The sequence below is a fragment of the Lutjanus erythropterus genome, chromosome 18, assembly GCF_056507025.1.
Source record: "Lutjanus erythropterus isolate fLutEry1 chromosome 18, fLutEry1.hap2, whole genome shotgun sequence".
NCBI classification, from domain to species: domain Eukaryota; kingdom Metazoa; phylum Chordata; class Actinopteri; order Lutjaniformes; family Lutjanidae; genus Lutjanus; species Lutjanus erythropterus.
The window spans coordinates 25,671,661-25,692,985 of NC_139334.1; the positions used below are offsets into that span (position 1 = coordinate 25,671,661).

Consider the following 21,325-nt stretch of genomic DNA (forward strand, 5'->3'; position numbering starts at 1 on the left):
TTGGCCACTAGGGGGCAGAAAAGGCTGCGGAAAAAGCTTACAGACGCTTTTATAGGTGTGTGAAATGGCCACACTTGCAGACCTGGTGGAAAGCTGTCATTATAGAAAGGAGTAAAGGTGATTAGTCATTTAATGTCATTAACATTTTGAACATCTTTCCTGGAAGACATTTATAATGTTGCACTTGTCTGCACTGTGCAAAGGCAGCTGAAGTTTAATATTCAAACATATTTTTCACCTCCACATACACTGCCAATCTCTGTGAGAAGTGGGCGTGCCTGTCGGATAGCTGGTTTTCTGAAACTCCACAAAAATTGTAAGGTACTGACTCATCCCTCCTCTAAATTCTGTCTGCTGTTTGGTGGTGAAAACAACGGCTGCTGCAAAACACAGCTAAGAAGAGCTTGAATATCAGACTTACATTCATCAAGTGGACAGAAACACGACTCAGAATGGACGCTGATGTTATCAGCTGAGTATGTAGGAAATTGTTAACTTGCTAACACTTTAGTAACCCATTTATATGATCAAACAATCGAAAATAATAAAAGAGTAAATCATTGTAGCATCAGGATCTTTATTTTTATGTGCATATAAAGAAAAATGCAGTGTATGGGAGATTCTGAGAGTTTAGAATGAGTGAGAAATATCTGTTTTTGCTAATGGTTTTGGGAATTTGTGACTATTTCTACATAAGAACCAGTTTATGTGAGCAAACAGTTTTCGTTAAGTGATGAAAAGATCTCTGGGTTATAACTAGACTAAGTCTGAAATTAAGAACAGCTGGTGCAGCCAAATCCTGGAGCTTGAAATTATATCACATGCCATCTTCATCACTTTGCTTTGTCATGGAACTGTAGGTGTTTAAATTACCATTTTTTTCTGCTACTGAGGTTCAGAGTTCATTCTTGAGCTCAGAGACAGCAGCTGACAAAGCAAACTCCTGTCAAGGTCCACAGAGTGGGCGAAGAACTGTGCAAACTCAAGGCTAAAGAAAAATTTTACATAGAAAAGTAGTTGAAGGACTGCAGCAACTGGCTTTTCGCAGCAGTAACCATGGCAACAATCACCCTCTGGCCAGCCATCAACAGTTTAATCAGCAGCAAATTAAATGTAAAATTAGAAAAATCTTGCACAGTGGAGTGTGTGTTTGTTGGTGAGAGCAGCATCTTATCACTTCAGCGGGTCTCTCAGATGAACTCCTTTAATACTTGAGGGCACCATTAGTGTTCGAGGTGTGAAAAATCAGCCGAAAAATTCATTCAGTGATTGTCAAGATATTTTACCTTGAACTTAAGTGTTGGAGCGGCAGATCGACTGAACAACAAGGCTGGGGAAAAAAAGAGAGAGACAAAACGCCACGGTGTTCCTGCTTCCGAGCAGCAGCAGCTTGAGCACAGCAATGGAGTTTGAGAAAGCAACACAAAACAGCATCACAGCTCCCCGGTCTGCCACTTATGTCCCTCACCGACACATTAAGTTGAAGGAGCTGAAGCAGATGACTGCCGAGCAGGAAGGAGATTCATTTTGCGCTGTAAGTGGAGCAGAGCTGATGGCTGGAGAAAGGGGGCGATGGTAGGGGCACAAAAGGATGTCATCTGGAGGGTATTTTTAGAGTGTGAGGTGCACTGATAACTGGCTGCCACTGCAATCTGCCTGCAGGTTCCCAGCAATAATAACTGCTCTCTCTCATTCTGCAGATTCACTCAGAGTGAAATCCTCTCATGCAGAGAAACACAGGCAGGCTGATTGACGCTCTTAGACACAAATACACTGGCACATACTTAAAAATACGGAAGCTCTTTAGTGGCAAAACTAAATAAGCACGGAAAACTGATTCAAGCAGGCTGTGCTCAGACTGAAATCTCTCAGTATTTATTCCAGCAGTTTCTGCAAAACTTGAAACTCAGTATCAAGTTCCTAAATGCATCAGGAAATCAAATACCAACGTTTTGGGTTGCTGAAGTGTCCCAAGCATGGCCAAACAATGAGAAAAATAAGAAAATACAGGCAGACAGCAGGGTCTCTGCAGATAGAGCCATACCACACACTTCTACTGGCTCCTAAGTGATGATTTAAAGGTTTAAATTATATATTTAAGCAAAAAAGCATCAATACAAATTTCTTCACAGCTTAGTTGTTTAAATAGAGAGGAAAAGACAGTATTGGACTGGTAATGTTATCAGCAGATACTCAAGGTTGTGGTAACATCTGGTAACATCCTAATGACAGGTTAAAGCAGTGGATGCCAACCTGCGGGTCGGGACCCTTACAAAGAGTCACAAGAGAAACTGTGATTATGGTTGTCAGATGATTAACAGAAGAGGAAAACAGACGCCTCCACTAATAATCTAATAAATAAATAAACAAAATAAATAAAGTAAATTAATCAATAAAGTAAATAGTCTTACACCTATTTTCCTTATTAAACAGGAAAATACAACACACTTTATGAATCCAAGGTTCTCCCTTTCACCAAAATAAGACAAGCTGTTAAAGTTTTTTTTTAGATAAATGAAAATGTTGAGGGGAAACACAGAGAACTTGATATTCCTGAGAAGCCAGGGTCTACTAAGACTGCACTTCACTCCAGGTCAAAGGAAATTGATTTTACTCTGCTCTCAGTGGGTTATTGCACGTGCAGATGAAATATGCAAAACCCCACACACAGCTTTGAAGACACAGAGCAAAGGACACAACTCCTCCTGGATCAAAGCATTGATTACTCTGTTCTTACTATGTATCAAAATTTATAAGGAGCATAAACCTATTAAATGTCAATCAAGCCCTGACTTGCGGATTGATTAATGCTCAAATTTTATTTGTGGTTGCTCAGTAGTTTTGTCATGACAGAAAATGAAGAGTCTTTAGGTTTTTGGACTCCTAGTTGGACAAAATAAGCAATCTGAAGAAGTCACTTTGAGCTCTGGAAAATTGTCATAAGCATTTTCCACAATTTTTTGACATTTTACAGACTGAAAAATTAATCGATTAATCAAGAAAATAATTGGCTGTTTAACTGATAAATTATATTAACCGTTGGTTGCAGTCCTACTGCAAGACTTGAGACTTACTAGTGACTTGCAAACCAATGACGTGGTCCCACCACCTCTGGTCCTAGCCACCTCCTTCCAGGATTATTCCAGGGACAACAGCACCATCTGCTGGTAATAAACGTTTGCAATTAATAAGCATGAAATAATATACTGACTGTTTTATTGGTTGGCAGGCTGCTTTACTTGTCCTCCTTTAGTTGTAATAATAATAATGATGATAAAATATTATTATTAACAACAACAACAACAACAACAATAATAATAATAATAATAATAATAATAATAATATGCTATGTAAAAGAGGAAACATTTAGCAGGAAAAACCTGCCCAAGTTAATGTGTACGTCTGCCATTATCTATCTGCACAGCCATATATGAATGTTACTTTCTCTGCAGATTTACGACTAGCAAACAAACAAACAAACAAAGAATCAAACAAACAAAAAATTGTAATCCCAGACTTTCACATCCTGTCCTCGGTTAAAAAGACTACCCACCTGACTCAGACGTTAAGGCGCACAGCGGAAGTGAACAGACATGGCGTGTTTGCTAGCAGCGAGCAGCAGTTTAGGCTCAACAATGTTTTCTTCAACACGGCGAACAAAACACCGCTCATGGATATGCAGTTTAGTTCTGGTGATAGGTTTAACGTCGCTGCCAGTTTCGGCAAAGCGGGACAGCCTCAAAGAAGTGACCGACGGGAACTGGGAGGACATCCTGGCAGGGGAATGGATGATTGAATTGTAAGTGTCCCGCTAACGTCAAGTGCTAACGGCTAGAGTTTGTTTGCCTCCAGGACGGCGAAGTCACGACCCGCCCTACTTTGACTCCGATTGGCTATTCCGCGTTGCCTTTCTTGGTTCGGATTGGTTAGATTTTGGCATGCGGCGTAAAGGTTGGACAGGGTTGGAGTCAGGAGCCAATCAGAGGCAGAGTAGGGTTGGTCATGACTTCGCCATCCTTGGAAAAAATGTCTGACGGTTAACCGGCTAGCTAGCCTGTCAGTTAACATAGCTATACTGAGCTTGTGGAAACGGGGACATGTTTTGCTGTTTCCCGTCAGTTTCAAGCCGTATTGCTCTGTGTTATCTGATTATTATCAAATCTGCCCCCATTTAGTCCTGACAAGTTGCTAAAAATGTGTCGCCATGCTACCAGCTGCTATATTAAGCTAGCTAACAGTTAACCAGCTTACCAGAGTTGTATGCTAGCCAGTTTGCTAATTAACAGGCTAATAAAGTGGACAAACAGCCAATCAGGTCCTCAGTACATCTCAGCTTGGTCTCTGTGTATATCTATACGCGTACATGAATGATTGTGCAGTTTTTTTTCTGAGTTTTTACCTGTGAAACTTGATACCCCTCAGCTACGCACCCTGGTGCCCAGCATGCCAGCAGCTCCAGCCGGTGTGGAAGGAGTTTGCGGACTGGGGGGAGGACATGGGGGTCAATGTAGCCAAGGTGGACGTGACAGATCAGCCCGGTAGGCCTGAATGACCTTTCCCAGCTGGCAGCCATGTAGGATGTCTATACTGTAAATAGCCAGAACATCAACCACTCTGTAGCAAACATCACTTACTTGAGGCTCATTATGTCCAGTTTTTGTAGAAGCTGTATCATGGAGATGTTGGCTGTATTCCAGCAAAGGGTCTCCTTGTGACCACTGCTTTCTGTTATGAAGCCAGTATTCGTGAGACCTTTCTTTTTCTACTGTAATTTAATTCACACACTTAGATTTTAAAGTATGATATTTCTCATAATTTGTCAACCCAGCTTCTATTGATGATGAGCACAGAGTAGAACATAATGCAGTTCAACAAGGCAAAATAAGAAAACCACTGCTGAAAGTTTTTTTGTTCCACACAAATCCGCCGTAATGATCTGGATGACTGCTCTTAGGATGGGCAATTCAATTTGTAGTGCTGAAGGAATGCGCTTTTGTTCCTCCTCTCATGACTGATGCTGAGCAATCATTGCAAATAGCAAATTTGTTCTTTTTTTTTAACACTTCAAAAAAAAAAAAAAAAACCTTCATACCACAGATTTACTCACTTCACATGCTCATAATTAAAGCGTCAGCTTATCAGCCTGGCATACCAGCAGAAATGTTGATTTCAGGCCAATACCAATAAAAGCTTTTATCAGGCAATACTGATGACATACCAATATTATCATGACCCCTAATGTATTCATAGCTGTGTACCTAATCAGTCATTTACATTCAAACTATGTATGTATAATGTCATGTACTGCAGTTCAGCACTTAATGCCAGTTGGTTCAGGTGCTAGAGGCCAGTTTTCTACGAGTTTTGAAGGCAACACAAGGGAACTTTTTGCAGTACTAAGATGCCAGATATTTGCATTTGTTATTGCATCAGTTTCAGTTGCTTCAAAATTATGTGATTTGGAAAGCATGAATCAGCAGCGTGCTTATCTGTAGGAAGAAACTGCACTAGTGGAAAGGAACAGTGGTCTCATGCAGACTCTTAAAGTACTTAATGAAAGACCGGATATTTGGTTAGCAACACCACAAACTGTGGCTTGAAAAATGAGACCTTTTGAAAGTCAAAAAAGACCTGTATGAACTTTAACAAAGTGGAATTCATGTCAGGGCTACATGGTTTTACAGTATTGTGTTTTTTTTTTCCAGTCCTGTATAAAATGTCAGTATTAATGGTAGCCAGCGGTGCAGTGTAGCTGCTATCAGACATGATTTCAGTCCAGTCTGAAACTCCTTTCAGTTTAGTTCTGAGTCACACTGCTCTTTCCTGCACACTGACAGTCTCCTCCCTCTGTAGGTCTGAGTGGGCGATTCATCATCACTTCACTTCCTACTATTTACCAGTAAGTTCTGGGTTATTTTGTGGTTTTTATTGCTTCCACTTTCCTGTGGTTGATGTGTAACATCTTGAAAAAAATAGTGAGTTTAAGTTTCATGTACTCTCCACTTTTTGCTCTGTTCCTCTCTGCAGTCATGCATCATGTCACATTCACACTTTGAAAATACTATTTTGTTTGCATAATTTGCTCATTCATAATCATCTGTTAGGGGGGAAAACTACATTTGTTAGCATAAATACAGCATGAGCTTCAGAAATATGCCACTTTTGGAGTTAATATACATATGCCCATACAACCCCACTTCGAAAAACCCAGACCATCCCTTTAAATGCTTAATAATTTCTCAGAATTTTTGCTGATTAATTTTCCTGATGATCACCTACTTGTTTCAGCTGTCAACCAGAAACAGTCTTAAATGTAACAAAGACAATAAGTAGTAATAGAAGATCACTTACTACCAGCAGGCTGTGAAACATTATAACCAGAGTTTCCTTTTGATTTTTCATTGTTAAAGCAGTTGTTGATCTTAGAAATGCATAGTCAAGTCAGGATCCTCTGATTGTGGCCAAATACTCCGCAACATGCCCCCTAAGTTTCTTCCTAATTTAGATTATTCATATAATGTATTAAACTGTTTGCTTCATTGGGGATATTTTGACAGTCATATCACATCGCCCCTTTTGCTTTTTTTTATTCTGTAGGCTGTCACTCAACGTTGACTGCCGCTGTCACTCTCTGTCAGGATCACAGCAGCTAAACACAGACGCTTTTGTTTTTGTTTTTTTTAATAATATGTCAGTCTGAGAGTTTTCCATCACAGAAAATGTGGGTCGTGTTTGTGGATAAAATACTGCACTGCTCCTAAAAGTGACAGAATTCAGAAGAACGTTTGTATCCCTGTTTGCGTTTCAGCTGCAAGGACGGCGTCTTCCGGAAGTACCAGGGAGCTCGCACTAAAGACGACTTCCTCAGCTTTGTCGACGAGCAGAAATGGAAAGCAGTTGAGCCGGTTTCCTCTTGGCTGGGGCCATCTTCATTTCTGTGAGTTTATATGATCATGATGACGGCAGTTATATAATGATGATTTTCTGTTTTCCAACAAGCATTATGATATACATCATTACCAAAAAGCTCCTCTGGTTGTTGAAAAGTATATTTATATTGATATCATAACTTTTCACTTTTTTCAGCTTTCCACAGTGATAACAAACAAACTGACAGATATTTCTTGTCACAGTGTTGGTCCAGTTCTTGAAAGAACAGAAACCAACATCAGATAGCTTCTCTGTTTGCTCTATTCTTAGTGTCTTCCTGCTGGTTTAAAATCAGAGCCACAAACACCCCATCCTTGTTACTTTTTTGCGTGTTTAAGCTTTGTATCGTAGTGATGTTACAGTTGTGACAAATCTATGTTGAATTACATGCTGTTGTTTGCTCCTCTTTTGGCAGAATGAATTCGATGTCTGCCTTGTTCAAGCTCTCCATGTTTATTCGGGTAAGTGAGGCTTTCACTCCTGGTAGTGCCGACTGTCAACATGTAGATTATTATACATGTGAAAATGAGATTGATTAATAAGATGCATCGGGCTTCAGAAACACATACCTCAGTCTGTGTCAAATTTAAAAGCACTGCTGGATTTCTGACAGTAACGTTTAGTCAATACAATGATGTACCCTTGTGTGCCCATATCATACTGTAGAAGAATTACACATTTTGTATTGTAAAATCATATGTCATATTTGTTTATAAACAGGATGTGAAAAAAATATCTTGTCATTTCGTTAGTGCAGCAGGTCTACAGAGATCTATGAGTGTATGACTTAATGTCTAGAAACATTTAGAGAGCAGGGCTGTCAGTGGAAATATCAAAACAAAGAAAAGTAACGAGTAATTATTTCATTCACACTGAGATCTATTGTATATGGTTATCTTAGACAGTAACAGGTTGTTTTAGATGGATTTTTATTAGGTAGTGAAATATAAAAACATGTTGATTGTGCTGTAGATTTCATTAGATGACTGGACGAACAGGTTACAGCACATCAGAAGTCATTCAACTACGATATTCTTTACCTTGTAATAAGCGGTTCCTAAACTGTTTCTTGTTCAGTTATATTATCAGTTATTCTCAATAACTGGGGGAGAAACTGATAAAAAACAGATTCAGGTTGAGGTTTAGTAAAATAAATGTCAGCATGATAGCGTCAACATTTTTTTCCCTTCATAAATCATTCAACTTTCTTTCACTCTATACTTCTCCCTGGTCATCCCGGGATAATTGTCCCGATTAGTCAGTCTGTCACCAGTCAAATAGATTTTATCCTCTTAAAGAGGTGAATGTGGTGAAAACTAACTAAAAGATTCATCTGTGTCATCTACATACTTTATAGTAATGCCAAACATTTGCCATCCAGAACATAGATTTGTTTACTGTAATAATGAAAGAAGTGAATTCAAGCTTTTTATTAAATTAATTTGGTCATTTAATATGATTTCATGTTCTTCATCTGACTAGAGACAGTTTCATATTATATTTGAGCTATTGTTGACTGTTTGTTAACAAGTAAAAATGTTTTTTGGTTTTTCCAGCGTTGTCATAACTACATGACAGAGCAGCTGGGGATCCCTGTTTGGGGTTCTTACGTTATCTTCGGCTTGGCCACTCTGTTCTCCGGTCTGGCGTTGGGACTGGTGAGTACCTGTGCAGCACTTATTCATGACAGTGATCTAAAAACAGCGAGACTACAGTTCAGTGTTAACACACGCGTGGCCAGTGAATGAACGTTTTTGTCGTTTTGTCTTTGCAGTTGCTGGTATTCATCGCAGATTTTGTCTTCCCCTCACGACGATTTTCTTCTCCGGATTACTACCAGAGTGAGTTTCATGTGATGTCATACTAAATAATGCATTACTGGTCATTATATATTTATCTTGTATATGTAGATGACAGGAGGAGCACAGATAGATTAAAATCTTTGCATGTGGTTTCTGAATGGTCACTAACTGTTGCTCTAAAATGTGATTCTGCAGAAAAACAGACGATGCAGCAGGCGAGGTTACTGCAGCAACAAGAGGACGAACACGAGGCTGACGGCGAGGAAGACGACGACGAGGAGGAGGACGAGCAGGATGACGTGTGGAGGAGGAGGAGAGGGTCCCCAGAGGGCCGCCCAGAACCTAAAGGACAGGGTTTCTCCGATGAAGCTTTGAGGAGGAGGGTGGTGGGCAACCGTGAGGAAGAGGAGGAGGAGGAGGAGGACACTTAGAGAGTCACATGCCCCCCACCCCCCCCACCCCACTCGTTTGAGAAGAGCACCGTGGAGTCGGAGGAGCTTTGGTCCTGAGCAGCAGTGTTTACAGCAGGGAGCCCTAAATCTCTCCCCCCCAACCTCTTCCTCCTCTTCTTCCTCCTCCTCCTCCTCCTCTGGGCCCCCAGGAACACCTCGCTTCTTTTCTTCTCCTTCCCTTGTTTTTATCGGGAGCGCTTTAAGACTCTCAGCACCACCCTCTCTGCCCGAGCAGCAGGCTCCACCTGGAAAAAGAGCAGAAGCACTCCTGACACCTGGTTTCACTTTGTGGAAACAACTCGCCTGGCTGAGGTTTGGGTATGAAGTGCGGTAAAGATGGAATTTGCAATGTTGTTTATGCTATGCATTGTTTTTTAAAGATTTGTGTGTTGTTGTGTTTGTCTCTGATTCATTATACCAGGCTTTGGTTTGAGGTTTATTTTGTTAAGTTTTACTGTTCAGCTACAAACGGTTATTTTAAGTGACATATTTTACAATTCAACTCACCGTAACATTATTCACACACAATGAAGAGTTTGAAGAAATGTCCACAAAATGTTGCAGTTGTAATCCTTAAGATTTCACTCCTGGTTGATTTGACGACACAAGTGTGATTTAATACAACAGAAAATGCTTCATGAGCAGGTATTTTGACAGAATCCAGCGTTGCTGCGAAAACGCCCTTCGTCTCATTCACTGGATGGGTGTAGATCGCTGAGGCTGCAGCGGTGGTGAACACGGGATGCTGAAAAAAAATACAGCAGCCTGCGTTGAAAAGTTGCAGCAAATACAGCTCTTTGGAGAAACACTGTAGTGGCCAATCACGATGATCAGGCTGCTCAGCCAGCCAGAAATATCACTGGAAACGGGTGCTATCCAGGCTGAGTTTGTGAACCAATCAATGATAGTCTCCCAGTTGTGTCTTTGCTTGGTTTATTTTGCACACCAAGCTTCAGCGTCTGCGTCTGGCTGCAGTTTATGCTGCAAAATAGTAAAACCAACAAGCTTCCTTTGGCTTGTGTCCATTTTGTTTGAGAGAGCTGGAGAGTGAATAAATAGAGGGAGCGAGAAAAGCCGGCAAGTCCGACAAAAGATTTTGTTTTCTGTTTCACAGAGGTTAAGTTCGTTTGACAGTGGTTATGTTCTAAGCACAGGTAAACACGCACACAGACCACCACACAACCCTGTGCTGTTCACTGCAACGCTTCATTCTGTCTGAATACAGCCAAAGAGCGGCTGCTCCTTGTTTCATTACTCCCCTGCAGAAATTCAAATCCAGGGATGATCACAATGCTGACAATGACTGCTGTCTTATTTTTGTAGGCGCACTTTTTATAAACAGTCCATGTCCGTTCTAACCTTAGTGAGAAATGCATTGCCTCACAATAAGAACCACCCCTTCAGTCGCCATCTGCATGCTTTTAAAAGTCAAACTTGAATTATTTGTGTCAGCTTAGGGGAAAAAATTAATCTGAGGAGAAAGATTTTTTTTTTTATTTTGCATTTTGGGAATAGAGTTGAAATGTTGAGAACAAAGTCAATATCTCCCCCCTCTGATTCATTTTTTCTTATGCCTCACACTAATACTTAATGTTCGACTTTTTCCCTCAACATTTTGCCTTAATTCTCAAAATGCATGATTTAAAAATAAAAAAAATCTGTGCTTGCCTGGCCCAGATACTCTTCCCTAAGTAGAAAATATTGGTTGTGAATTTGTCTCTCTGCTGCGGTGTTAGGAGAGCAAACAGTAAACACATAAATGAGATAAAATTAAAAACAATAACTCTGTATCACTGGTATGCCTTGTTTCCTGAGAATCCCTCCTGCATGTGAAGGCAATTTAAATCCAGTGTGAGAATGGCGGACTCCACCACCAACAGTGAAAACTACTACATCTACAGGGAACACTTATATCAGGAAATAAACGGACCATAAATAACAGAAATATAAATACTGCAGGGTCAAATTCCGTGAAGATCTTAAAGATTAGAATTTTAACAAAGAGGCTTAAATCTTCGTTTCTTGAATCTCTTAATTTTTCTCTTTGTGTAAAGCGTGCATCCTCTGCACAGGTACGTATGGGGCAGGAACCCTTCTGACAGCATGTGCGCTTTGCTCAGTAATCGACACGTTGGCTTTGAGCGAGCTGCACTCCTCGCAGTCTGCAGAAAACTAGATCATGATAGGTAGACGCTGATTTTAAAAAGGAACAATATTCACTCCAAATAAAAGGCCTGGTGAATGTTCTGTAGATAGTTTATGTCTCCATAATGTATCATACAATCAATCAATTGGAGGTTTTATGTTATTTTTTGTTGCTAATGTTTACTCATGATTCTCTAATTATTAAAGGATGTTTACGAAAAGAACCCAGACGTGTTGGCAGTATATGCATGCTGTTAAAGAGAGGAGCAATTTAGGGACTTGAGCTCCTTTTTATGAATTGTTGTACACAGGAAAGTCTGGCTTATCCGTCCTAACGCTGCTCCGCTTTGTGGAATAGTAAGAGGACTCTAATGAAGCTGTCTGCTCAACAAAGGGAGGCAAAATTTACCCTACTGTAATCTTGTTTTAACCACTTTTAACTGGACTTTTTGTAGGCTAAAAATGTCAAATTAAACTTCAACTTCTGAGGTTAATTTATCTAAACGAGTGCCATGTTGGGTTTCTCGTTGAAATCGTGAACACGTGGCTCTTTAATTCACTTTTTTCAAATAATAATATGCCACTCTAAGCTCAGCCTGTAACCAATTCAGTCTGTGTGGGTGTGTGTCAGCGTGTGTGTATGACCAGTGTTTTTAATACACATTTCACCCTGTTGGTTTGATGCCGCTTCTGATAACTGGCTTTTATTTTTATCCTGCTTTCTATTCCAAAAAAAAAGCTAATTACTCATTTCAGTGATGGTAAAAATAATTTTCTGTTGTTTTTTTTTGTTTGTTTTTTGTTTTTTTTACCCGACCGACCACTATAAAGGCTTGTAGCATTCACACTTTACTCTGAGCCGGCTGTGCTCCTTCATTGTTTGAACATTTCTTTAAATAAAGGGTTAACTCTGTCTGACTCTTTCTGCTGATTTCAATAGTTCACTGACACTAATATGAACCTCCAGTGTTTATATTCCATCAGTGATGCACAAAGGAAACATAAGAGCTGCTCACAGCTGGAAGAAATTTAAATTGTAGATGGTGCTGGGACAGCCTCAGGAACATCCTGAAAAAACAAACAAGTATCAAATATTTGGAGGGAAAAAAAAAGAAATTGTACACTACAAAGGTTGGTACATTTTGCAGCAGCGGTAGAAGAAGTATACAGATCCTTAACTTAATAAAAAAAAAACAGCACAGCAATGTTGATGCATTTATTCAACCTTTATTTTAACTCGGAAATACCTTTATATAGCCAAGTAAACAAAGATAAAAGATCTTAAATACTAAAAAACATCAGAAACATAAAAATTGGCAATAAAAATTTAATCTGTATATTATATACAGAATCTAAAAATAATAACTAAAGATCCTACTTAAAATAGAAAAATATCAGACAAATTTACTTGTAAGTAACAAAAGTAAAGTATGTATTAGTCTATACGACATTATTAAATTGTTATTGATGATGCATCAATGTGAAAACAGTTTTTCACTGTTGTAGCTGCTCAAGGTGGAGCCAGTTTGAACTACTTTACTGTATATACAGTTTGTATCCCAATCTGTGGGTCGGGCCCCTTTACAGCGTCTCAAGATAAATCTGAGGGGTCACAAAGAACAAGGAGATGAGGGAAGAAAGGTTTTCAGTATAAATCTGTATGAATTTTTCCTCAAATTTTCAAATATTTAATTGCTTATACTCTTTGGGGCACAAACTGCAATTGAAATTAAAACATCTAATTCAAATAATTTTTATATATGCTTTATTAACCATTTACAAAGTACCATAAATATCTGTTGTATAATGTTTGATTACACAAAACGCAACGTACATGAGTTACACATATAAGTTTGTATGCTGTTATAATCATCATATATCATATCAATCATATAATCATCAGTTGCAACTTTATAAAAGTCATCAAAATAATGTTTTTAGATCATTTACAAACTAATTATTTAACCATTAACAAAGTGTTATAAATATCCAGTCAACTTCTCTATGTAGTGATTTCTGAAAGATTTACAAATCATTTGTTAATAATTAACAAATGCTTAATATAGTATATAAACTATTAGTTTACTAATTTAATCAGATTGTCACTGTGATCATCTATTATCAGCTGCAATATATAATTTATAAACTAATGATTTTATATTACACAAAGTAATTATAAAATAAATTATAGAATTTCTAATAATTATTTCAATGTTTAACAGTGAAATAACTTGTTATTTAAGCTTAATAAACTCAATCAATTTACCCTGTATGAATGATAGTTATTATAAAGTGTTACTGACTTCTGAAACATGACAACAGATTCCAACAAAACACAGATTTTTTTGTGAGTTGTCACACGTCACTGAGGCCCCTAACCTCTGGTTTAATCTGAAACAATCTGTACTGTGTGTTAAATTTCTTATTATATCATATATTGTATCTTGATCTGGAAAGTAACCAGTAACTGTAACTGTGAAATTAATGTTGTGGAGTCAAAAGTGCAATATTATAGTACTTGAATAAATGTACTTACTAAAACTTAGAAGCAAGCTGAACAGCGTGTACGGTGTACAAATGATAATTCAGGATTTTTAAGAATCAGGACAATAAATGGTTTGTACATTCACTGCATATCACAGTGTAATGACTGGGAAACAAATAATTAAAACTAAACTAAAATATATGATATTTTAGTCCTCACCAGCAGATGTCACTCTTGTACTCATTTTTGATTGTGCTCAAACTAGAACACCAGGCAAAGTTATTTGTGCAGCACCTTGCAACAACAAAGTAGAAGTACTTTACATAAAACAGAAAAGGCATTAACTTTCTTAAAACACAAGGAAATATAAAGAGACACATTCAAACAGAGTTTTGAGGTGTTATATAACATAGAAGATAAAAAATGAGCTTAAAAAGGAATAAAACAGGAGAATGAAAAATATGTGAAGCTACAGTTTACATTTCCCTCCAGTTGTTCTCCTGGGGCGTCCCATTATATGGAGTTACCTCCACCCTGTTGAGTGGAGTTACGCCCCCTGAATTAAGATGGGAGTCGGTCTAATCAGCCATTGTTTCAGCTGGAGTAGCCTTCTGCACGTGCTCTGTTTAACAGGGTGGAGGTGGAGGAGGAGGAGGAGGAGGAGGAGGAGGAGGAGGAGGAGGAGGAGGAGGAGGAGGAGGAGGAGGAGGAGGAGGAGGAGGAGGAGGAGGAGGATGTTGGAGGGATTCCCCTGCTGCTGCAGGCCCCTCTGATGCTTCAGTGCAGTGAGGTTGTAGTGTGTGTGGGTGTGTGTGTAGGTGTGTGTGTGCATGCACATGCAGAACATTAAACAGATGCTTGATAAAAGCTGCTTGCGTACTCAACTAAAGCTGCCATACTGACTGTGATTTATCGGGCACGTATAGATCTCTGTGCCCCGGACGGGCAGTCAGCTGTTTCATTGTTCTGCAGCGTAAAGTGAACACAGATGGCACCGCTGCTGCTTTACTGGTGTCTGTTCATGTTCATTTAGCTCGCTCTGGTCTTTTTGTCTTTCTGTTGTCCTTGTTTTCACTTAAACAGGAAAAAGTTCTTCTGCAGTAATGAAGGAATGCTGGAATTCTGTATAGTAAAATGATCAAAGGGAAAAGTTTGCCCCAAAATGAAAATTCAACCATCATCTACTCTCCCTCATGCCGATTGAAGGTCAGGTTTAGTTTTTTAATCCACAAAACACTGCTGGACTTTCACAGGAAAACAGTGAAGCTCCCCAACAATGTAAGTGAATGGTGACCAGTTTGTAAAAAACAACCATAACTGCTCATCTGGCATAACATGCTGTTCACTTGCAAGCACACACCGTCACGCCACACACACACAGTTTAAACAGTGTGCATGTGCACATGAACGTGGCTCCAAGCTAAGGATCTACAGTGAAGATTTAGGCTAAAAACATGGTCTTTCAAGTCAACTTGGCATCTTGAGGCTTTAGGAAACTTGTATGACTCCAGATTTTGGGTTGTTTTTTCACGTTTGAAAACTGGTCACCATTCAAGTAATGCTAACAAAGCTAGGTAGCCTAGTTAGGTTTTTGCTTGTGATAAAGGCGTAACTACAACACTGCAACCTACATTAAATTCATAACTAACTTTTAAAAATGAGTAAAATTTAAAGACATTTATTAACAAACATCAATCCATTCACAAAGTTCCAGTTTAAGCAACATCACTATAAACCGAGCTGTTTATATAAACTATAGTTTTTGGCTGCTGCAGATGCGTCTCCAGCCAACTGGCCCACGATCCTGCAGAGTGGAGAGCCGGATTTCATTATTTACCTTCACTCACCTTCTTCCTGTCTGTGTCCACATCAATCGTGCGCTGTCGCTCTGATTCTCAAACTGGAAAAATGTGGCTGCACATTTACAGTCAGCTGCTTTTTTGTGTGATCAGAAAGGGTGCGATTGATAGCACCTGTTTTGCAGAGGATGTCGTCTAAATGCATGTGTGTTCTTCTTAAAGCAACTGTTTTCATCTTTTTAAAACCCTCCAACAGCCATTATAAACTAATGCTATGCAGACAAACCCATATAACTTTCACTACGTTTCCAGAATTACCGAACATGTCAGGCTGAATATTGAGAACTGAAGCTTACTTTAGGTGAAATATTGAAATCCAGAACAGCTGTTTTAAAGCTACATAAACAAAATGTGAAGGAGGTGGGTGTGAAGCCACATTTTTACGGTGCTGGGTTGGTTCTGGTGTCTTTTTATGAACCACTGAGGAGGTGAAGTGCAGCTGAAGGTGAGAGTCAGTGTCAGACTGAGACATGAGGTGAAGATATTTCACACCAAGACGAAGAACAAACCCACTGCAGTCCAGAGATCTCTGTCTGTAGTGTATGTGGTCTTGAGTATTAGTTTGAAAAACTGTAGTACTTTATATTTCAAGTTATTTTATTATTTTTAATTTCATCTTTATTTTATAAGTATTCTATTATCACTCACCCCTTTTTCTACCTGCACCTTTTGATGCTGTAATGTGAATTTCTGCAGTGTGGGTTCAATAAACTTTGTCTTATCTTATCTTATCTTATCTTATCTTATCTTATCTTATCTTATCTTATTCCGCCTACACAGGTCTAAACATCCACAAAGTCAAAACAGACATTTGATCACAGCATAGTATCCAAAAAAAGGCCTACGGATGATAAAAAAGGCACAAAACCTTTTGCTAATAACTTTCTTTCAGAGTTTCAAGCGCGGCTCCAACTGCCCTATGTTACAAGTGTCCCTGGACTCCCCTTCTATTAATGTTGTAGCTGGTTGAGGTGGAGCTAATTTTAAACCATGTTATCTAGGTTAGAAATTAGAAGTTCTACCCTTAATGAGCTACCATTTTAGAAACTTTTAAAATGTTTTCTGTGCAGAATTTTAATCTGACAGGTAACTAAAGATGTCAGATGAATGTAGTAAGTAAAAAAAAAAGTACAATATTTCCCTGTGAGATTTAACAGAGCAGAAGTAGGAAGGACATTGTGCTAACATTGTGTCTGCAGTCAGTGTCTGTGGCAGAGGACTGATCTGAGAGCTGCTCTGTCTCTTTATCTGCTGTCATGGCGGGAGGACGTCCATGTCTTCAACCTGAGTCACTGTTTCCACCTCGGTGGTGAGCAGCCGACCACAAATACAAACAGAAACTTTAAAAGTCTGCTTTCCCACACTCCCCTGTCCCGTTTCCATACGCACAATCCATCTGATTCTCGGCACAAATCAATTTAATTTCCATTTTGGCAGCTACGTTTTCTGTTGAATCTCATAATGATGATGGGAGCACACTCCAACAAATGATGAATTATATCAACTTGACTGGCAAACTGCCTTTTCCTGCCTTGAAAGTTTCATTGTGTGAGAGTGGAGCTCCTCTTCAGTATGCAGGACGAGGCTGAAGCATTTTTGGATTGAGGTCTTTTTTGAATATAAATCCCCGGGCCAGTGGCCAGGAGGGTTTCTGCTCAAACCACAAAAATCCATGAGAAAAACAAGGCAGTGTTATATGATCCCGCCCCGCTCGCTGAGCTACTGGACGCCAGTGAGGTGCGAGTGTGTGAGCGTTCAACAAGGCAGCACTTGTTCTCTGAGCTGCTGTGTCCCCTCAGTGTCCTCCATGTGGTTAGACCATTAAAACCTATAAAGAAGATGAAGAGATTGAGATTCCTCTGTTTGGGCTTGTAATGATGATTTATTCATCAATCTGAAATGCTGTGAAGGATCATTAGCAGACAATGGGACTGCTATTGTTTTCTTTCTTTCTTTCTTTCTTTCTTTCTTTCTGTCTTTCTTTCTTTCTTTCTGCCATCCCTCTTTCCAAAACTGCCTTATTTCCATGTACAAAAACATTTTGCAGCTCTGTTCAGTTAGTCTTAAATTATGTATGCAACAACAACTATAAGAACACTTCTTGATCATGGCCTCCATACTTTCAGCAGCTTTTGATTCTGAGTAAAGTCAAGTCTTTTGTGCACTACAAACAAATACTTTTTCATCCTGGTCGATCTTGTCTGCTCTCTAGTCAAGCTATCATACTCGTCTTTGTGACGGGATTCATAGTGTCAGCGCAGATTGTAATCTTTGAATACCGCCACCGCCTCTTGACAGATGAGACAAACAGCCTTTTCTTTGCATTGAACAAAAAATAATCGTTTGTCCACTGCAGGTTAAATACCCTGCATTCTGAATCAATTTTTCTCTTACCTAACGTTTTCACCATTATTCCGTTCTATTTGACAGGTGTGAGTCTATGATTTTTTTTCTGTGTGGGGGGGTTCAGATAGGGGCACAGACTGCAGAAGGGTGGAATAGAATGTCATGTTCTATGCGTGTATTAGTCTCGATCGCGTGGCCAGACTGAAAAAAAAATCATAATGCATCTCTGGTATTGTTCAGGGGGCCGGGCCAAATGTGGAGGCGGGCTGCCGTATCCGGCCCACGGGCCGTAGTTTGGGACCACTGGTTTATAAGATCATCAAATGTCTGTAGCATCACTGTCCTGCGAGAACCATTTATCTGTAAAAAGTTAGAAAGCAGCCTTTTTTTCATCTTTGTGGATTAAACATGGTGGAGGTGGTCTGTGTTTTCTTTTCTCCATCATCTATCTCTGGCCGTTGTTCAACCAACATCTAAATACGGAGAAAAAATTTAAGAACATTAATAGGAACCTTCATCAGTTACTAAAGGCCGCTGTTTAAAGTCGTTGATCCAGTTATCCATCTGTCAGTGTCAGCACGCAACAGCAGACACCATGTCTAGAAGGGAACCCCAGATCCGCAAGATTTCATGAGACAGAACATTTTGATCAAAACCATGAAAATCAAAAAAGAGTCTTCCAAATTTGGGGTTCCCTTCTTGACCCAACCAGTGGATAGCGAGAGTGCCACCGCAGCAATACTAAGTATGTGTAAAAAGAAAAAAATATGTGCATTATACTACCATGTACAACAACATATAGAAAAATTAAAAAACAAGAAATATATTTTAAAAAAGTCAAGAATACAACAATATACACAACAGTGGTACACATAAACAGCATAAACAAACAATGCTGAAGATGAGGAATATAATGAGTGTGTAAAGACACAACGGCGAGTATTATAAATAAGAGTACAGTGCACAGTGACCAGTGTATTGCACTATTGAAATATTAAGTAGTTAAATTATTGCATAAATTTCTGTACTGTTGGATCAATATTGCACAGATGAAAATACAATGAATAATTAGCTTCTGCTGAAGTCGAAGATATAAACAATGAATAGATAATAATTAGCTTTTGACAGTGATAAAATAAGTGGTGGTGAAATAAGTGGTAAAACAAGTCCAGTCATTCTTTTCATGGCAGCCAGATTAATATGAAATATCATGGTAAACACAGGTGTTAGCAATCATACTAAAAAGGTCCCATTCCATTTCCAGAACCTTTTCAGAGAGACAGCATGCACAATAGCAACACCTTGACTCTGTTAGGCCTTTCCAACCAACATGGAACTGGTTCAAGCATCTAATTTTGAACCATTATGAGCGTTTCCACCAAAAATTAACTGGTTTGAAACCTGAAAACTTGGTTCCCACCTGGAACCAAAAAATATCAGGTTTTCTCTGGGAACCAAAGGTTCTTGTGCATTCTGTACTGCCCTCTGCCCAAAGTTCCAAGGTCATTTGTCAGCAAAGGGCCCTGTTTGATCTGAATGGAATCTTACCTTAATTAGTATTGTTAACACCTGTGTTTACCCAACTGTTTCATGTCAGTGAAAAAGTTACACCTTATGTAGACTGCCAACCCACATCTGCTTTTTGGCATGTCCAGATTGGTTTTTAGAAAGCCTGGACAGCAAAAAAAAAAGTGTCTCAGCCCTGTTTTATAGGCTAAGTTCATTCGTACTGAGACTCAGTAGATGATTTTGTCCAGTGCTCAATCGGATTTAAACTCCTGAACCTTTCCAAGACAAAGCAAGAATCACAACCCCAGACCAACAAGCCAGCAGAATCATTTGAGTTGAACTATGCTTGTGGTTTCCCTCTTTTGGAGAAGGAGCAGGTTTTGCTGCTTTTCTAGACTGCTTCATGTTTGACTAAACCAAAACAGTTCAGACAGGGCTCATCCAAGGGATTTAAACCCGCGACCTCTCGCACCCAAAGCAACAATCACACCCCTAGACCAACGAGCCACAATAACAGGTTTTCCCTCTGTCGGTAAAACAGTCAGAATTATTCACTGCAGATTCTGGAAACATCTTTGCGAATACTTTGGTCAACCTATACCAGCAGTTTTCCCATTGCTTCCAGTCTTTGTGCTAAGCTAAGCTAAACAGCTCCTGGACATGTATGTACTATACAATCGTTTTGGGGTCTTGCAAGCACTGCTCCAGTCCCTAACTTTTTCCTAGTGAGTACAAAATCAGCTTCACTGACACTTCAAAGGATATGATTGCTTTTTTGCTTCAACAATGTTTGCAGAAAGATTGGCGAGAAGGGAACCCAGTAGAAGATTCATCATTTAAACAATCACCAAACCAGAAGGGTCATAATTCCAGGAAGTAACTGTTGTAGTTTTGCTTTTATAAACCTTGTGTGCTTTTCTAGATATATAATGTGCCTACTGTCCATTTTTGAATTCTAAGGATGGAAAGACACAAGTTGCTGTGGGCTCGTCCGGGATTTGAACCCGGGACCTCTCGCACCCTAAGCGAGAATCATACCCCTAGACCAACGAGCCACAAAGAGCAACATCCCTGTTTCAAAAAAAGAATCAAATTAATCAGTGTTGGATTGCAGTAGAAGCACTTTTGCTAATAGAACACAAGCAGAGGTGCTAATTTTGACATCACTTTGGTGGAATTATGCTAACAGTTTCCCCTTACTCCCAGTCCGTGTGCTAAGCTAAGCTAAACAGCTAGAGAGTTTGCACTGATGTCATACTGGGGATGCAAACAGCAGAACTGGTTACAGGCTGAATATTCAGTTCAAGCCGATTTTAGGACGCCTAAACCACGGAAAAGTTCAGGAAACCTGTGGTAGCTGTTACAGGTTTATACTACAAATCCACTGCATGCTTGACACTTAGCTAGCTGGAAACCAAGCTTGTGAAAATCTGCAATGATACAGGTATTGCAGCTTTTCTAGACCGTCTTAGTTAAGGTTTAACATTACTCCGGGACTGAATTTAAATGGTTGAATGTTGCATCACATTACAAACAAAACTTTGGTGGAACTATGCTAGTAGTTTCCCCCTACTTCCATTCTTTGTGCTAAGCTAAGCTGGCCTACTTTAAAATATACAAGTTTTAGAGTCTTGCAAACATTGCCACATGGTTTGCTGATCACTTATACCGGGGAAATTGGCCTTTAATTTCAGAATTTTTGTAAAATATTTGAATTTTGTGCAGTTTTCATGATATGAATGAATGGACAAATGCATGAGAAAGTTTCAAAATATACTAAATAAAGATGTTTTGACA

At 39.3% G+C, this 21,325-nt stretch overlaps 1 protein-coding gene and 1 non-coding gene across 2 annotated transcripts; one reads left to right on the top strand and one right to left on the bottom strand.

Annotated features, from left to right (window-relative positions):
• The first annotated feature begins 3,565 nt into the window (after positions 1–3,565).
• tmx1 (thioredoxin-related transmembrane protein 1) lies at positions 3,566–9,740 on the top strand. Its single transcript, XM_084742709.1, has 8 exons — positions 3,566–3,799; positions 4,423–4,538; positions 5,854–5,899; positions 6,809–6,937; positions 7,346–7,391; positions 8,487–8,588; positions 8,705–8,771; positions 8,928–9,740. Exons 1-8 carry the CDS (start codon positions 3,594–3,596, stop codon positions 9,161–9,163), a joined length of 948 nt encoding a protein of 315 aa, XP_084598835.1. The 5' UTR covers positions 3,566–3,593; the 3' UTR covers positions 9,164–9,740.
• A 10,771-nt stretch (positions 9,741–20,511) lies between these two features.
• trnap-agg (transfer RNA proline (anticodon AGG)) lies at positions 20,512–20,583 on the bottom strand. The gene has a single exon. It is a non-coding gene; the product is annotated as a tRNA-Pro (tRNA).
• Positions 20,584–21,325: the final 742 nt, after the last annotated feature.

What these genes read in the sequence shown, in the direction of transcription:
- tmx1 (XM_084742709.1), top strand. Translation starts at nt 3,594, where the DNA reads ATGGCGTGTTTGCTAGCAGCGAGCAGCAGTTTAGGCTCAACAATGTTT. An exon ending in GGGGAATGGATGATTGAATT is followed by an intron (nt 3,800 to 4,422) that starts GTAAGTGTCCCG and finishes GATACCCCTCAG; the next exon opens with CTACGCACCCTGGTGCCCAG. An exon ending in AGCTCTCCATGTTTATTCGG is followed by an intron (nt 7,392 to 8,486) that starts GTAAGTGAGGCT and finishes TGGTTTTTCCAG; the next exon opens with CGTTGTCATAACTACATGAC.